This window comes from Anopheles coluzzii, chromosome 3 (assembly GCF_943734685.1).
Source record: "Anopheles coluzzii chromosome 3, AcolN3, whole genome shotgun sequence".
NCBI lineage: Eukaryota > Metazoa > Arthropoda > Insecta > Diptera > Culicidae > Anopheles > Anopheles coluzzii.
Genome location: NC_064671.1, coordinates 71,592,729 through 71,605,421, shown reverse-complemented (window position 1 = coordinate 71,605,421; position 12,693 = coordinate 71,592,729). Strand labels below are relative to the sequence as shown.

General features: G+C 48.2%; 3 protein-coding genes across 3 annotated transcripts; 2 read left to right on the top strand and 1 right to left on the bottom strand.

The window, feature by feature from the left end:
• Positions 1-170: 170 nt before the first annotated feature.
• Positions 171-1,933, top strand: LOC120956393 (ketimine reductase mu-crystallin). The gene is made up of 3 exons (XM_040377818.2): positions 171-484; positions 553-1,152; positions 1,212-1,933. Exons 1-3 carry the CDS (start codon positions 274-276, stop codon positions 1,505-1,507), a joined length of 1,107 nt encoding a protein of 368 aa, XP_040233752.2. The 5' UTR covers positions 171-273; the 3' UTR covers positions 1,508-1,933.
• LOC120956391 (testin) lies at positions 1,539-5,099 on the bottom strand. Its single transcript, XM_040377816.2, has 3 exons — positions 4,678-5,099; positions 4,446-4,595; positions 1,539-4,376 (listed from the first exon to the last, which is right to left on the bottom strand). The coding sequence occupies exons 1-3, from the start codon at positions 4,802-4,804 to the stop codon at positions 2,920-2,922; spliced, it is 1,734 nt and encodes a 577-aa protein (XP_040233750.2). The 5' UTR covers positions 4,805-5,099; the 3' UTR covers positions 1,539-2,919.
• Positions 5,100-5,376: 277 nt separating this feature from the next.
• On the top strand, positions 5,377-9,007 carry LOC120956392 (synaptosomal-associated protein 29-like). The gene is made up of 2 exons (XM_040377817.2): positions 5,377-5,843; positions 6,030-9,007. Exons 1-2 carry the CDS (start codon positions 5,748-5,750, stop codon positions 7,161-7,163), a joined length of 1,230 nt encoding a protein of 409 aa, XP_040233751.2. The 5' UTR covers positions 5,377-5,747; the 3' UTR covers positions 7,164-9,007.
• The last annotated feature ends 3,686 nt before the right edge of the window (positions 9,008-12,693 follow it).

The window sequence follows — 12,693 nt, the reverse complement described above, 5'->3', positions numbered from 1 at the left end:
TTTTTAAATTTAACCAAAATTGTGAAACAATCATCTCGATACGCGCAACAAAAACATTTGCGGTTATGCTGATTATCTCACAAGATAAGAAAAAGAAATAGAGCAACAGACAGAGTTGCTTCAACTATAAAAAGGCAGCTCCGAAGCACAGCTCGTGATAGATTCTCTACGAACGATCTCAACCTCAAGACGTCTTCGCATCGTTCCGCATCTAATAAGAAAACAACAATCCAACAAGAAAACGCAGCACAAACGTAAACAACGCAGCAAAAGATGAGCAAGCACGCAGCAACCAACACGCGATCGCGTCCCGTGTTTATCGATGAGGATCAGGTGAAGCAGCTGTTGGACTGGAATGAGGCCCGGTACGCCATCGAGCAGTCGTTTGTGTCGGTGTCGAATCAGGCCCGTGATCCGGTGGCACGCTTTGCTGATCAACCCGTAAGCTCCCAGCCGGCTCGAACTTTCGTCCAGGCGGAAGGTGGTAAGTTGTGTGTGATATATAGAAAAATGTGTACTGTGCTAATGCCCCTTCGTATTCCGATCTTCTAGGAGTGCTTCTTTGCATGCCCGGTTTTGTTGGCCAGCATCGGCTTGCTTCCGGATCTTCCGACCGTGCTTCAACGTTAGCATGTAAATTGATCACAAGCTTCCGCAAGAACGCCTCCATCGGGCTGCCTTCGATCAATGGGGAGGTGTTTGTGTTTAACAGCACCACCGGCAAGCTGGAAGCGATCGTCGAGGCGAACCATCTGACCGGCATCCGGACGGCTACCGCTTCCCTCGTCGCTACCGATCATCTCTTCCTGCGGCCGGCTCGTGCACGCACCCCGGACGGTACGGTCAGCATCCAGCTGGGCATCGTTGGCTGCGGCTTTCAGGGGATGATGCATGCGGTCGGGTTCGTGCGTACGCAGGCAGCACTGGCACGTGTGCGCGTGATACGCCTGTGGAACCGTACGCCCGGCCGTGCGACACAGCTGAAGGAGATTCTGACCGAGGAGGCCAAGAAGACGGGCAGCAACTATTCGGTGTTTGTGTGCGACACGGTGGAGGACTGCTGCCGGGACTGTGATGTGATCGTCACGGCAACGGGCTCTAGTGAACCGCTCGTGTACCGTAGCTTCCTCAAGCCGAACGTTCACATCAATGGTGAGTAGGCTGTGACGTTACCCAAAGCAATGAATTGAACTTTTTTACACTCGGTACAGCGGTTGGTGCTGGGGAGTTTCATCATGCCGAGCTGGCACAGGACGTGTACGACGAGTGTCAGGTGTACATCGACCATCAGGAAGGGGCACGGAAGGAGCTGGCCACACTGCGCTCCAACATTGTCGGCGAGGTTGGGGAGGTGATACTGAGGGAAAATCGGCCGCAGGAGGAGAGTCTGCTACCGAAGCCGGGTGGCATCAGTGTGTTCCAGTCGCTTGGAATGGCCACGGAAGATGTAACCGTTGGCAGGTTAGTTTACGAGAAGTATCTGAAAGCTCATTCGGATCAAGTGTGAGGATCGAAAGGAGGTTGAAAGTCACATTCCATTTAAGTGTTTTCCACTTCGTTTGGATTTATTTAAGCAATATGAAGATAATACTGTAGCGCAATAGTTCAATTCTTGTTCCCAAGTTCGGCACCAAAATAGTTACCTTTTTATTATATAAAAAAAACACACACACACACGTTGTACTATATTTGTTCGGTTGGCATGGTTTAAAAATTGTGGATTCGTGGCTTCGTGATTAGGCACTATTCGATTTAACTCTATTGTATTTAAAAATGCATTTAAAGATTCTTGGAGTGATTATACTTTACGCACCTTCTTCCTACACATTCAAAGCGGCAGGTCACTTAACTATCCTTTTGTTGTTGAAATACTTATCAGCTATCGAGATAAATGGAGTGCATGCACGTATATATTGTATCAAAAATATATGTTTATGGTAAATACGTATATGAATAATTGTGACTATTTTTTTTTTTGCCGAAAAAAAACTTCCTCTTCAGGCACGTGCGAGTGTTTTTCAATTCCTGTTTTTCTTAGCCCTAGATTAAGGCCGGGCTACATTGATCGTACTCCGTAGTGTAATTTCGATATTCACTAGCGCATCTGGCGGCGACTGGTGGAAGCTTTTTTTGGTCATCGAGGGAATGGTCGTGCCGGATCTCAAAATTAAGTAGTTTTTCCATCGTTTTTTGCCATGAAAATGGATGCAATGCGTGCAAGACATGTGCATCTACCTTTTACAAAACTTTTCTGGTCCAAATTAAGTTAAAAACATGGAAAAATTATATATTTTCTGAAGCGACTCCAAATTGTTTGGAAAAATGCTTCGGTCAGCCGCCGCCAGGTGCGCTAGTGAAAATAAAAATTACGCCAGAGAGTACGATCAATGTAGCCCGGCCTTTAGAAGCCCAAAATACTATATCCCTTTCCCTTGTGGATAAAGCTGCCTATTTTGTAATTTACAGGGTTTTGCAGGAGTTCGCATAGCTGTGGGACACTTTATTGACTCTTTCATATGTTAAATGAACCAAATGTAGTGGGAATTTTACTCTAGCACCCTTGTTGCACAAATCCAATTGGAATTTTGAAGGAGCATGTCCAAAAAGTGCGCCATCGAGTCCAATTTTCAACTTATGAAGTTCACTTCCAATAGGAAAGAGTCAAGGAAGTGTCCCACAACTATGAGAACTCCTTGAAAACCCCCGTAAAATAAAATTCAAAATTTCAAAAATTTCCCTTTTTTTTTAAACCTCCCAAAATACCGTATACCGTATCTTTTCGACTAGCCTGCGAGTGATCGACTTTGTTAAATGCATCTTTCCAATCTGCCTATTACTATTACTATTATCGGGAGGAAGATTTAAAATACTCACACCGCCCCTTACTATGGCATCGCTTCACCCCTTTCCGTGCGTGCGTTAAATATCCTTCGTGCACTGTGCGCTACAGTACGGCCGGTTCGCCTTCACACAGAACCGCCCGCCGATCAGCGACTTTTGGCAGTGTTTGCCACTGCACAGAAAACACTCCTTGTGCCAGTGGATCTTGTCCCAGCCGACGCCCTGCTCCGTCGGCCCGATGCACCGCTTGCACGTGGCGCACGTTTGCGCGTAGTGGCCCTTGTAGCACGGCAAACACAGCGGCTGGGCCGACCGCTCGTCCATCACGTACTGCTGCCCGGCCAGCGGTCCATCGCAGTGGTAGCAGCAGAAGTGGCGTACATGGAACGTGGCCCCCTCGGCCGCCGTGTACTCCTTCGTGAAGATCAGCTCGTCGCACGCGGCACAGCGCGGTATTTTCAGCATTGCCGCCAAATCGCGCCCACAGTAAACGGCCCCACCGTGATAGAAGTACACCAGATCGGCCAACAGCTCTCCGCACCGGTTGCACTTGAAGCACTGCGGGTGCCAGATCGACCGGTCGCTGCTGCTTGCCCGGTCCACCTTTACCGCGACCTCGCCGACCGCGATCGGTTGCGTACAGCCGGTACAGTGGTGCGGCGTCATGGCAACCGCATCCCGTACGGCTTGCTGTGCCGGTGGCATACCGCGTTGCTCGCCACCACCACCGCCCAGTGCCAACGCTTCCATCGGCCCGAGCAGCTGGGCGTGCGATGGACTAACGGGGATGGACCCGAACCCGGAATCGTTACTTCCGGATGGTACAATCGTGGCACCGCCTTCACCATATGGCACCGGTTCACTGTACGCGGTTTGATGGGCGGTCGGGAACTTTAGCCGATCCACAAAGTGATCCATTTCGGCGCGAAACTTCGGATTCGCTTGATACTCCTGGTGGAATTTCACGATCGCTTCCGGTACGCTCTGGTCCACTCCACTGAGCACGGTGGCGGGATCGTACAGCATGGCTTGCGCCACCATTTCCGAGCTGCCGATGCCCATGAGATTCAGCTTGTACTTCATCTTGTCCGACAGCACCGGACTTTCCATGTAGTCCGGTCGCTTCGTTCCGTTTGCGGTGTCGACCGGCGCACTGCTGGCCGGAGCCGTTCCACCAATGCTCTGCGCCGGCTGCTGCACGACCGTGCCGTACTGCACCAGGCCAGCCGTATCGCCACCGACGCGCACCACCGTGCCCTGCCCGACGCAGTGCGTTTTGATCTTCTCCACGTAATCGCTCAGCTGGCCGGCCTCGTACGGCGTCAGGTTATGGCACAGGTTCGTGTCGAGATCGTGCGCGGGCACTTGATACTCGAGCTGCTGTTTGCGCTTCTCGGCCGCCTCGCTGCCCACGATCGGGATGTTCTGCTCGCCGAGCGTGCGCATGTAGTCCGAGGCCAGCTCGGGCGTTACGTTCGGTGGGACCCAGGCCAGCTGCACCGGCTTATCGGTGGTAAGCTCGGAGATGCGAATATCTAAAGGGGACGGGGAGAACATGTGCTTAAAATTGTAAAGAGTGCTTAAGCGAGTGCTTTTTTACGTACATGCCGGCTTGGATCGGATTGCGCCCAAGATTTCAAACTGTGCCCATCCGCTCACATCGTCGTCGATGCAGTCGTGCTGCTCCTTGCGACACTTGCAGTTGCGACAGATTTTACGCCAAAAGTGTAAATCCAGCCCGGGACAGGAGCTTCCTGCAAACAAAGAAGAAGTATAGGAAGTTGATCCATCGTCTCTTTGTTCCGCGTTGAAGGTCACACATCCCTGGAATCTTACCACAAACGTTGCACGGTGCACCATTCCCGCTTTCGTGGCTCAGCTTGGCCTTGATCTGTTCACGGCGACTTTCCAGCTTCAGCAACCATTCCGGGGCGGCCGGAGATTCTATTCCGGATTCGGCCATTCTGGCTACTGGGCGTTCGTCTGCAACTTACTGTTCCTGTGTTGTTGCTTTCCTTGTTCTGCCTGCGTGTGGCTATGACTCATCAGCACAGCGAGCGGCGAGATTTTGATGCATCGGGGAATGTGGTGAATCAACACTTTATTCCTCGAAATGGTAATTTCTAGATGAGCTTTAGGAAGTTTTGATTCCAATTAAAATGCTAAATTAGTCGTTGAAAGCACATTTGTATCACAATTTACGACAAAAAGTTGGACGAGTTTCACCGCACCACGGAATGTTTTGATAAATGAGCGTTTATACTGCTGGAGGTAAGAACTGTCGGTACAGGGTGGCTCAAACTTTGACAGCAATAATAAAAATAAATTAGAAAGGGAAATAAACTGTTATTTTTCTTGTTTAATCACTAATTTGTCATAGCACTTGTCTATAAATAATAAAAATAATATTTTAGACGAGTTTTATTGAGCATAATAAAATAAATCACAATCGGAGAAACAGAAGTCGAAATGCAATCGAACCATCCCGAACCATCCTGTGTAGCCGCGGCCTACGCCCCGTGACAGCTGTCAAATGATGGTAGAGGAAAAAAAAATCATTACACAAAAAAAAACATTAAGGCTTGGCAAGAAAAATCCGTGATTCGCTTTGGTGTGCTGCTCGTCGGACGGAGGAAAACGGAGAAAACCCTCGATTCGATTAAAGATAAGCCAGTAGTACGCCTACGTGGACGACGGTGTGGAAAAAGCAATCGCTGCACTTCCACGGTGAAGGAACATCAACATTCTTCCCATCCTTTGCCACCTCACGAACGATAAGGCACTGCGACTAAATTAAGGCCCAACAGCAGCAGCAGAAGCACCAGCAGCATTCCAGTGGTGGGGGGTGGAATTACGTCCAGAAATTATCATCGGTCTCGGTACGGGGAGGGGGCGGTGATACGGTAATGTCCGGCCATCAATACGTACCGAACCCAGCGAACCTGTTCACGGACGAAGACGAAATAGACGATGAGCTCTTCCTGAGGAACGCCCGTCGCACGGTAAGTGTGTTTGTGTGTGTGTGTCTGTGTGTGTATGTGCGTGCGTGTGGGTGAGATTGATTGTGTGCAACGCCAAAGAAAACAAAGGCCAAATCGCGGTCGATAACAAAAGCGTATAATGAGGTTGTATGATGGGGTGGTTTTTCCCCCCTCTTCTCTCCTCCCTCCCTTCTTCTTTCTTTTTAGGACGGTTACCTACCCGGGGATGATAAGTACGGCATGTCGAAGGTGGCGGGCGCCCCCTACACCCGTCCGGATGTGTTGGGGCCCGCGGCAGGATTTGACGGCGGGCTCGGCGGGTACGGCGGCGGCAGTAGTGGCAGCGCGGGCGGCAGTGTCGTTAGCGTCGGGCCGGGCGGTTACGTGATGGACATGCCGGCGGCCGCGTACGGTGCTTACGGTGCAGGCGTTCCTAGCAGCAAACCGCCGACGGTCGTGTACGGCAGTGCGGCGAACATGTACGCCGGCCTCGGGTCGGACGCTGGGACCGACGTGGACGACGAGATCGCGCGCCAGCGGCAAACGTTCGAGCAGCGGCGCCGGGAGCTGGAGGAAAGCACGCTGCTCACCTCCCAGCGGTGCCTCGGGGTGCTGCGCGAGACGGAGCAGGTGGGCATCGCGACGGCCGAGGAGCTGCACCGGCAGCGGGAGCAGCTGGAAAAGACCAAGAAGCAGCTGGACGAGATCAACAACTCGCTCCGCTTCAGCCAGAAGCATCTGAACAGTCTGAAGAGTGTGTTCGGTGGGTTGAAAAACTATCTCTCCGGCAGGATGGTGGCTAGCGGTGGTGGTGGTGGTGGAGGCAGCGGTGGACCGATCGGGCCCGGAAGCGTCGTTCACCACGGGGACGGTGGTGGAATACCGCGACAGAACATATCATCTCCGACGCCGACCGAGGAGGACGAACTCTACCCGAACCCGCAGGACTTCCGCATTGCGGACCCGTACTGGACCGCGGACCAATCGCCGGTGCCACCGTCGCAGGTGCCCGGCGACTACCACCACCATCATCATCCCCATCATCCGCACCATCCACAGCAGCAGCAGCAGCAGCACCTCCATCAACAACAGCAAAAGCAGCAGCAGCAGCAGCAGCAGCAACAGATGGCAAACGGGGGCGCCGGCTTCAGCCACCAGCTCGACCAAAATCTGGACGAAATGCGGGGCAATTTGTCGCGCTTGAAGAACTTGGCCTTGGACTTGAATCAGGAAATCGACAGCCAGAACGATCTGATCGACGACATCTCGGACCGGGTGGAGGACGTGGACGTGAAGATCGGCAAGCAGAACAAAGACATGAACCGACTGTTGCGGAAGTAAGGTGCGCGTCCACAACCATTAGTGTGTGTGTGTGTTTACATCGAACTCTCATCCGTGGCAGGGAAGGGCAAGGACAGGGGGTAGTGTGTGTTGCGCCCTGGGCGCTACTAAACTAAACTAAACTAAAGGTTAATGGACCGATATTATTTACGTTTACAACAAAGGGGTGTGCGGGCGTGCGCGCGGTGACGTGCATCTTTCCTCATTCGAAGTTGTGGCCGCGTAAGTGTGTGGCGCGCGAGATCGCGAGTGTCGTTAAAATGATTGTTTGTTGGAAGCCATATGTGTGGGTATTCTGTGTACAGTATTTACAACCGGCAGGAAACGGAACGGAACAAAGAAACACGCGAAAGTAGGACAAAAGTAACGCGTTGGTGTGTTTGCGTGTTATCATTACGACTGCGCAGACAAACACGGTGGTTTGAAGGTAAGGCGCGATCAGTGCACACGTTGACGACAGGGAACGTGGTCGCCGTTTTTATTGTTTATTTTTATGTTTTTACCGGAAAAAGGAACGATTAGACCCCGCAGTAGAGAGGAGGCAGGTGGTGGATTGATTGGTTGGTTGGGTTCCTTGCTGCAGAAAAGCACTACTAGAGCTATCTATCAGAAGGCTGTTTTTCATTACATATTAATCGAATGGTTTTAGTTTTTAGAGTAGAGGCAAGTGATTTTAGTGATCGTTCGAATACACACACACAATATATACACAAGAACGAAGACACAACGGTATACGTTTTTCGTTTGACTTTCTAAGTAACTGTTTCGGAGTTGAACAAAGGTTTTTTTGTTTTCTTCCTTACTTTTTAAGGTGCGTTTCTACTCCTCTCCGACTATTAGCACTTTATGACCGATTTTGCGGTGTCTCGAAGCACACACACAAACATAAACATAATACATCCACATACGTACACATCACTTACAAATAGCGTGTTCCACACTTGACCAGTTATCATAGGGGCGAAAAAGAGGGAATTGTGAAGAGGGAGGGTGTGTGTAATAGGCGCATGGCAAAAACGGCTACAAAAAGGGCATATTCTAATCACGTGCATGAACGTTATACATACAAAAAAAGTATAAATATATATGAATACATCTCAAAGCAAAAGCAGGACGAAAATTTCAAAACTACCCCCAAACAAGCTAAACAAACGAAACAAACAAAGCAAAAAGAAAATCCATGAAAATATATATATATTCTACCAAATCGATAAATGTAAATAATCAAACCGTCTCGCGAAAAGGGCGGGATACAGATACGCGAACAGATAACTAATGGTTCTACAAACCTATTCCTATTTCTCTACACCATTCTCTCACTCACTTTCTGTCACTTTCTCTCTCTCTCTCTCTCTCTCTGTCTTGGAAGGCTCACGAAAGGCTCGAACCTTTCCCTCCCAAAACGACTAAAAACGTTCGACCATTCTTCATTACTCGTTTACGCTTGCCACTTCTTAGATACGAACGAACGGAGTAGGCGAGATCCCAGCACTGACGGGGAGATGATGATGATCGTTCATAGTCGCGCACGCAATGTCGTAACCAGGATGTCTTATAAGAAAATTCAAATTCCAATCCTACAACACACATACCATCAGCCTTCCTTTCTAATCGTAATTTCTCTACTCGTAAACGTAAACATGGATTCTAAAATCAAAACTAAAAACACACTATTTCACACACTCCCTTTTCATCACCCTTTGATCACCTTACTAAGCGAGAAAACACAAACAAACACTCACACACACATACAAAGCAAACAAATACGATGATGATATTGTTAGATAATCGGATTGAAATGGTAATGATAGAGCAGCAAAAACAAGTAATACAACAAAAACAAACCCTATAAAATGTGTACACGGAAGGAATTTAGATAGATGCAACAGCCCGGGGGACGGGTCCCCTCGCGGCACTAGCTTTAGAAGAGAATATGCAATCAGGTTGCAAGCGGAGCAAGCAAAACAAAGTAAGAAACAAAAAAAAAAACAATTGCAAGTTTAACGGTAAGAGGTAATCATACAAAAAACAAACAAAACCAAAAATAAAACAAAAAAAATCATATACAACAAATCCATATATTTGTAAGCGAGCGCGCGAGATGATTGGTTTGGACAAGGAGCGCAAAATTTGGTTCCGAGAGGGGCGATGTTGTTGCAAGCGAGAAATGGAAATGAGAAATGAGAAAAGAAAAACAAACAGGCTAACAGACATATACGCTCAAACGAACGTTGGAGAAAAAAAAACCATGAAGAAAATGCATACCACTCAATACCCTCAGCTGGATTGTTTAGCAATAATTATTACAATTTATTACAAATGATTACGAGAGGAGGAGCGGTAATGTGTGGGTGGTGCGAGGAGGGATAGTCGGAAGATGCATGAAGGTGTGTGGTGCAGATCAGCAAAACATACAAAGACACATCGTTTACGGATATATTTGAATAAAGGAGACTCGTTACAATTTAGTCAGAGGAAAGTGCAATCTAACTCGCGTGTGTGCCAGCCCAGTGAGTGTGTTCATTTGTTAAAGAAAAAGAGTAACAAGGGGAGTAGTTTGTCAATTTTGCATGGTAATAATTGACTACTACTAAATTGTTTTGAGTGTCCTACTAACGAACGTAACGGTTTCTAACGGTCTAAAATTAAGAGTTTTAATTTTTGGTACAACAGGGCTGTATAACAAGCTGTGTAGATGGCGCGCTGGTTTGTTATACACCTGGAAGGGATTGTGTATCGGCTAAACTGTATACCAATATTCATATTGCAGGGTTGTTCTGTTCGAAAATGATTGCATTGTGACAAAAAATGTGTTTTGCACATTTGTATTATTATTATTATTACTTTTACTATTGTTATTATTATAGTTTTGGTTATGTTACGGAATATTATTATTGGTGTTAGTATTATTATGACTAAAAAAAATCTATTATTAAAATAATTTATCGTTTGGGTAAAAACATGATTCAGCGATAGATTAGTCACTATGCTGACTAATCAGCCGCTTAGGGCCACATCCTCACGATCGAAAGCAAATTTCTATGAATGAAACATTTGAACATAACGGTATGAATCTATCACTCAATGTCGTCTCTCTCTTTCTCTCTCTCTCTCTCTCTCTCTCTCTCTCTCTCTCTATCTATCTCTATGTCTCTCTTTGTCTCTCTCTCTCTCTCTCTCTCTCTCTCTCTCTCTCTCTCTCTCTCTCTCTCTCTCTCTCTCTTGTTGGCCAGGTAAGTGGGCCAGGCTTCATAGAGCACGTCGATGTGACATGACCCGGTCTATACAGCCTCCCATCCATGTAAATACCCGTGATCTCCGACAGGTCTCGCTTTACCTGATCAAGCCATCGGGTTCACTGTTCTCCGCTTTGCCTTATGCTGAACTGGGGATCGCTGTCGAACCCCTTCTTGGAGGGACATGCGTCTGGCATCCTCAAAACATGCTCCAGCCATCGTATCCTGCCAGTCGCTTTCGCCAATCGTCAGGATGCTCGGTTCGCCGTATAGCTCAGCAAGCTCGTGGTTCATCCTTCTTCTCCACGCTCAATGCTCGAACACAACGCCAAAGATGGTCCGGAGGATGCCTCGCTCAAACACGTCCAGAGCGTTTGCATCCTCCACTCGGATGGTCCAGGACTCGTGTCCATAGATAACCATCGGGTGAAACAATGTGCGATATATCTCACATGTCGTGCGGGCTCGAAGTCTTCTGGATCGCAGTAGTCGGTGAAGCCCATAGCATGCACGATTCACCTGCACAACGCGTCTCCGGATTACGCTGCGCTCCTTTACTACCTTGAGATTGTCGCCGTCAACTAATACACTGAGATCCCAGATGGTCTGAGTCTCCGGCAAGCAGGTACTTCGTCTTCGTCGCATTGATTCTTAATCCAATTCTTGCTGCTTCGCGTTTGAATCGGGTGTACGCCTTACAAACCTTCTCTGTTGTCCTGCCGATGGCCACATTTCGAAAGGCATTCATCTTTGAAAAATAGTTTAGATTGATAAGAATAATGACTTGTAACAACCTCCGTTTGGTGATCAACTTTGTTATATTCATCTTCCCATTTGGACCAGGATTAACTACACGACGACTGCTGAATTGCAATAAAAGGTTGAATGTTGTTGAAGATTTGACTTGAAGGCTGGTAAACCAACCTATTTCAAGGGACAACTCAAGCACTTCAATAACGTTTGCCTTCATTTCATGGTTCGATCGAAAATTTCTTCCTTTAAAAATGGTCCCGATTATTCTGATATTATTCTATCACCCGTATTAAGTCATCAAAAGCCAAAAAAAAAGTCAAAGAGTGTCGATCCTTCCTGGTTGTTCCTGGTTTTCTGGTTTTCCTGTTTCACCGAATTCCTCCCACGCCCGTCCGTCCGGCCCCGGTAAGCTTTCCTGATCCTCATTTGTTTGGTACCGGTTGGTGTATCGTTTTGTAATCTGCTCTCTTCTCTTCTCCCCCACACGCACGCACGCACACGGGTTTGTCTGTCTGTTTAATAATTTCATGGTTGTGATCTTTTGATTAATTGAACGCAATTATCACCGGCATTTTCGGGCGGTGGCGGCGACGGCTGCTGGGAGTGTTTTTGTATCTTCTGCTCTGTTTTGCTTCCTGCTCCAAATGGCTGCCCTGTTCGGAAGTTCTTTCACGCGGTCTGGAAATGGGTCAGCGCCCATAGCTCCTTTGGTAATATGTTGTACTGCTCATTTCAAGTGTTCATTTTTGGGGAATCCACACATCCGTTCCGTTTCGTTACAGCCGGTTCGTGTTTGTCGCAGGTTGCTGAGGTCGCAGCAGTGCACTGGAAGGAAGCAGAAGGATCGTCGGGATGGCTGGCTTGCTAGCTTCCCATATGTGGCCGTGTCTTTGGGGTGGATGCGGGCAACATACATACAAACACACACACACACATACACACACTGGTGAACGTAATTTTACGCACATGTGGCTATGCGGCTGGTCTCTGCTCTCTGATCTCTGTGATCATCCGGTCGGTGCTCCCCGGCCGAATCTCGCCTGTTAGCGCAGATGTTCCGGTCCCGATTCCTGTACCCGATGCGTGCCTGTGCTGTGCTGACGGGCCGTGTAATTGACAGCCTTCGGGAATGGAACGAGCCTGTAGTATAACTTAATTTTAGATAAGATATTACACTCACCAGGAAAAAAAATACACGCTTCCACACGGACACAAACACTCAAACACTTTCACACGTGCCTGACGGGGAAACTATGTTGAACAAGACTGACACGGAGCAAAAGACACCCAAAAATGCTGTAAATTAAAGGATCTCCGTAGTCGGAAGACAGGTCGAAGTAGGCGTTAAGTAGGGAAGGCATGGAGTGAGAATCGATTGCGTCGCTGCTTGTCGCTGCGCACGAAATGTCAAATTTGTAATAAGCGATGAAATATTAACTTTCGGTTGGAAATGTGACCCAATGGGGCACGGTCCTTTGATGTTTGCGGTAAATCTACCGTCTCTTGGGTGGGTGTTTATTTGTGTGTGTGTGTTTTTTTAT

Coding starts and splice junctions, on each gene's coding strand:
- LOC120956392 (XM_040377817.2), top strand. CDS start 5,748: ATGTCCGGCCATCAATACGTACCGAACCCAGCGAACCTGTTCACGGAC. Junction 5,844..6,029: donor TGAGGAACGCCCGTCGCACG/GTAAGTGTGTTT, acceptor CTTTCTTTTTAG/GACGGTTACCTACCCGGGGA.
- LOC120956391 (XM_040377816.2), bottom strand. CDS start 4,804: ATGGCCGAATCCGGAATAGAATCTCCGGCCGCCCCGGAATGGTTGCTG. Junction 4,596..4,677: donor TGCACCGTGCAACGTTTGTG/GTAAGATTCCAG, acceptor CTTTGTTTGCAG/GAAGCTCCTGTCCCGGGCTG. Junction 4,377..4,445: donor AATCCGATCCAAGCCGGCAT/GTACGTAAAAAA, acceptor CGTCCCCTTTAG/ATATTCGCATCTCCGAGCTT.
- LOC120956393 (XM_040377818.2), top strand. CDS start 274: ATGAGCAAGCACGCAGCAACCAACACGCGATCGCGTCCCGTGTTTATC. Junction 485..552: donor TTTCGTCCAGGCGGAAGGTG/GTAAGTTGTGTG, acceptor CCGATCTTCTAG/GAGTGCTTCTTTGCATGCCC. Junction 1,153..1,211: donor GCCGAACGTTCACATCAATG/GTGAGTAGGCTG, acceptor CACTCGGTACAG/CGGTTGGTGCTGGGGAGTTT.